The sequence below is a fragment of the Nicotiana tomentosiformis genome, chromosome 5, assembly GCF_000390325.3.
Source record: "Nicotiana tomentosiformis chromosome 5, ASM39032v3, whole genome shotgun sequence".
NCBI lineage: Eukaryota > Viridiplantae > Streptophyta > Magnoliopsida > Solanales > Solanaceae > Nicotiana > Nicotiana tomentosiformis.
This window is the reverse complement of record NC_090816.1, coordinates 88,599,802-88,604,804: the sequence shown is the minus strand read 5'-3', so window position 1 is coordinate 88,604,804 and position 5,003 is coordinate 88,599,802. Positions and strand designations below refer to the sequence as shown.

At 38.7% G+C, this 5,003-nt stretch overlaps 1 protein-coding gene across 1 annotated transcript; it reads right to left on the bottom strand.

Annotated features, from left to right (window-relative positions):
* Positions 1 to 3,742: 3,742 nt before the first annotated feature.
* Positions 3,743 to 4,513, bottom strand: LOC138892745 (uncharacterized). The gene has a single exon (XM_070176481.1). The coding sequence runs from the start codon at positions 4,511 to 4,513 to the stop codon at positions 3,743 to 3,745; it is 771 nt and encodes a 256-aa protein (XP_070032582.1).
* Positions 4,514 to 5,003: the final 490 nt, after the last annotated feature.

Genomic DNA, 5,003 nt, shown 5'->3' with positions numbered 1-5,003 from the left:
GAGCTCAAAAAGGGTAGATATTGGGTTGTTGGATGAAGGAATCCACCATAGGAGGACCTTGAAAACATAATACACACCTAGTGCTTGATAAAATGCTTGAGTGAGTTGAACCTATGAATATCTTCCTAATTGTGGCTCAATTGTTATCATGTCTGCTACATCGACCTACCCATATGCTACGGGTGCGGGTTGAGAGGCCACATTCAGAGGGATTACTGTTCGTCCCGCCAGGGTGTGGGAAGGGGTACGGCACAACTAGCCAGTTCTGCAGCTACTACATCCGTAGCACCTCCTCCAACTTGAGGCACAACAACACCCGCAGAGAGTGGTGCAGCTATTGGTGGTACACAGAGTTCAGGAGGACCCAACCGTTTCTATGCTATGAAGGGTCGCCAGAGTTCAGAGGCTTCTCTAGATGTTGTCATAGGTATATTGACAGTCTAATCTCATAATGTATACACCCTTATTGATCCTGGTTCCACTTTGTCCTATGTCACACCTTATGTTTCTATGGAATTTAGGATAGAACCGGAACAACTTCATGAGCCGTTCTCTGTATCTATTCCGATTGGTAAGTCTATTATGGCCACGTCAATTTATATGGATTGTGTTGTCACGGTGCGTGGTCGGGACACCATGGCCGATCTCATTGAATTGGGGATGGCCGATCAACAAGGGGTGTATTTACCATTTGGTATGGGTTACAGACACCGATACTGAGGCACTTACACATGAGTTGTACCCATTGTGAATGAATTTCCGGAGGTCTTCCCAAATGAGCTCCCTAGTATCCCACCTGATAAGGGGATTCAAAATTTAACGAGCGTAAAAAACACACTTAAATATGCTCGCTAGTCGAATATAGTATAATATAATATCGTATCCACAGGGAATGGAAATAAACAATATTATCGTAGTTTGTAGCTTAGATTGCTATCCAAGATAATCAACAGTTTTAGAATTATGTGATTAACAACTAAAATTAACTAAGAATCTAAAGCTAATTGACGAATCACAATCAAAAAAAAAGTAAGCAAGGAAGATATCAATGGGAGAAAATAAGGATTGATTGGATAGGTGCAAGATCAATGTCTGGGATTTAACTCTAGTTAATTCACTTCTAATGTTTAAGTGAGTCTCTAGAATTCACTCAACTAATAGTTCAAATGTTTAGCAGAAACTCCTCTCTCGATTAAGTCTCAACCTCACAATAATAACCAATTTAAGCTCGGTGAAGATATGCAAGAATTCGTAGTGGATTGGTCTTTTGGAGAACCACTTTTGATCATCCTTCTAACTAGGTTTAATCAACAATTTAACTAGCCTCTTTTGATTACTAAGAAGAATTAATGAATTCAACCAATAAAATATAGTGCAAAGATATCACAGGTTATGCCTCTCTCGATTACATGAACAAGTGAATATAGATGCACCGATTAAAACATCCAAAATGATTCAATACATAAAAATAGATTTGTGATCCACAAACAAATATCAATACACCAAGTCTATCAAACCCTAAAGAGAACTACTCCATGGATATGAAGTAATTCATCACAAATATAAAGAAAAACATAAAGCGATCCAAACTCTTGTCTTGAGTGAGGATTGAATGATGAATTTCTTGTGCTTTCGCTTCTCCACCTCCTCCTTAGCCTCCTTAGGTATTAGATCTGTCAAAAGTCCCAAAAATAATATTTTTACATGTATTTATACCAAGTAGGGTCGGGCCTAGACGAAAACACCTTTTCCTACGTGAAATATGACTGTGGCTCTATAAAACTGCACAGGCGCGCCGCATGGGGCGACGCACAAGGAGGGGCGGCTGTGGGAAACTTTAGAGAGCTTGTAATTTGATTGGACCATAAATATGCACAGATGCGGCAACCTACGCGCCGTTCCACGCGTCGCGGGTGTGGAAGATTCTCAGAGTACGGATTTTTCCTTGCTTTTTGATATTCAGATGTGGTTCTCGACCCTCGAACGTGATCTCAGCTTTATCCCTTGGGCTTTTAATCAGACTTCAAAGCTCCAAATCACTTGAATTCATTCCATAACATTTACATAGCTCGGAATCCTCCTACAAGGCATAAAACACACAATCAGTACAAAACACTAGCGATTACAGATCAAACTCAATTAAAGTGCAGTGAACTAGAGTGCAATGAGCGACTAAAACACAAAATAATAGCCTACCATCAACACCCCACACTTAAACCATTGCTCGTCCTCGAGCAATCAAACTACACTTTTTATAGACACGAACTTTTTAAATAACTCTCATAACTCATCACAACAAGGATATTTAAAATAGACTAAGCACAATAGTGTAACATCTTCACCTCAAGATTTGACTAAAAAGCACCATGCATTATTTATAACCCGCTCACTTACTCTAACACAGAGGTCAACGACATTACCTTTCCTTCGTGAATCAGGTGCCCTCACAAAACACTAGAGAGTAGTTCCACTCACAATAAAATTTAAGAACAATTAGGAACTTAAGATATAAAGAATTCACTCACTCTCAGAAACAACATTCATATGCTACAAAAGATGAACCATAGGCTTGCCCGTAGTGTACTGCTCAACTAATCAATCCCATTCAGTCAAGGATCAAGTAGGACTTTAATTGGTTGTAATGTAGGCTGTGGGACGAGTAGGATACATTTAGATATAAGAGTGACTACACCTCCCCAAGTACTTTAAAACATACACTTAACTGTTCAAAACTCCACACTTATGTCAAACCATAACTCCACCTTTACATCAATATACATTAACTCCCAACTTCTTTAAGCACAGTTACATCAAGATTTACCACTATCATGGAGTATTTTGCAGAATCATAAATTTAATTTTTTTCTTTTTTTCTTTTCAATTCAAGCGGCTCTTACTTTTTCAAAAACAATGCACCTTTCTCCTTATTTTATTAGTTCCACTCAAAAGCCAAACCAACCACCCCACACTTCAACTTTTACAAAATTCATAACAATTTTAACTGCTCATGAGAGATGAAAAGGTTTAAATAAATGGTCAATTCAAACAAATGGGTAAGGTTTGTAATGTGGTTACCAAAGAAATATGATTACAGGATCAATGGTGTTAACTAAGATACATAATAATTAGGTGGGTAAAAGCATATAACTGGCTCAACAAAGAAATGCCTATGTCACTTCCATGACTGAATAAAACTACTATTTCGCTTTTCAAACACATGGGGCAAGTTCAAGACATCAAATGCAATGAAGAGAATACAAAAATCCTCACACACATGGCACATAACTCATTCAAGATTGGAATCATCAAGACACTCTAGTCAAAGCAGTTAAGCAAAGTTAAGATCATACACTTTAAGGTGCTTATGCAAGAGTAAAAAATAGAGCCTAAGCGTCACGACTACACTCGGTTCAAACAAAACCCTTGGAAGATAACCGCCGCATAAAGAAAAATCAAGGGGGAATTATACACTACCTAACAAAAGAAAATCTTTTTGGTCTTTTTACTTTGACTTTAATCCCTCAAGAAACCCGTCGAATGATGTTCATCATCGGGAAAAATCGAAACTTTAAAATTTTTATGTTTTTTTTCGAATTGTTTTTTCAAACTATTAAAAAGCAAAACAAACTAAAACTAATATACATACAACATACAAATATCCTCCACCCCACACTTTAAGTTGTGTCATGCCCCCATGACACACAATTAAAGAGCATAAGGTAGAAGAAACTTCTCTGAATCTCTAGTCAAGGTCTGAATCAAAGTCGGGCTCCATTCTTCTCGCCCGAACTAGTGCGCACATCCATGCAGACAACTTATTCTCAAACTTCTTGGGGTACACCCCACACTTATCCTTTTCAATCACTGGAGCCTTCTCCTTCAAACTCTTCACTTTCCACTCAACATTTGCAGTTGGCTTCTCCTTTATCACCCCCGTCTCTACATTCATCTCGAACGTCACCGTCTCCTCACCCACTATAAGCATGAGTTTTCTATCATGTATGTCTAAGATTGCTCTACCCATTGCTAATAATGGTCTTCCTAAGATAAGGGGAACCTTTTTGTTCTCTTCCATCTTCACCACTATGAAATCTACAGGAAATACAAACTTATCTACCTGAACTAAAACATCTTCCACTATCACCTCGGGTATGATAGTTGTTTGGTCTGGCAACTGCAAAGATATTGGTACAGACCTTATCTCCCCAATCTCATTCTCCAGCTTCCTGTAAATAGACAAAGGCATTAAATTAATTGAGGCACCCGAATCACATAAAGACTTATCAAAATTACGAGTGTCTAACGAGCAAGGTATTGTAAAAGTCCCTGGATCTCCACACTTTTGTGAGAGTTTGTTTTGCAAGATTGTGCTGCAATGCTCTATGAGCTTGACCACTGATGTATCTTCTATCTTCATCTTCTTTGTAAGGATCTCCTTCAAGAACTTGGCATAAGCTGTCATTTGTGAGAGAATTTCTGTGAACGGGAAATTTACATTAACCTGTCTTAGCATATCTAGAAATATCTCAAACTGCTTGTCCACTTTTTCTCTATACAACTTTTGGGGAAAATGTAGCAGGCATGTGCTTACTCTCTTCATGTTCCTCCCTTCTTGAAGTTTCCTCATTCTCTTTCTCAGATCCCTTCTTGCCTTTCTTCTTATTATCAACTTCATTCTTCAGCTGCTCCCCAATTTCTTTTTCAGGTACCACCTCTTTTTGGACTGGAGTGGGATCTTTCAACACTTGCTCGCTTCTAAATGTCACAACATTCACTGTTTCTTTGGGGTTCCTCTCATTATCATCTGGCAGAGTACATGGGATTCTCTTAGATAATATAGTTGCAATTTGCTCCACTTGTTTTTCCAAGTTTCGCAACCCTGTGCCAAGTTCTTTGATAGCTGCACCATGAGCATCTAATCTCTCATCTGTCTTGATAATGAAAGACTTCATTAGATCTTCTAGCTCCGGCTGAGTGGAGTGTTGAGGCTGGAACTGCGGCCT

Bases quoted from the DNA above. Each gene is read 5' to 3' on its own strand.
- LOC138892745 (XM_070176481.1), bottom strand. From the start codon at position 4,513: ATGCTAAGACAGGTTAATGTAAATTTCCCGTTCACAGAAATTCTCTCA.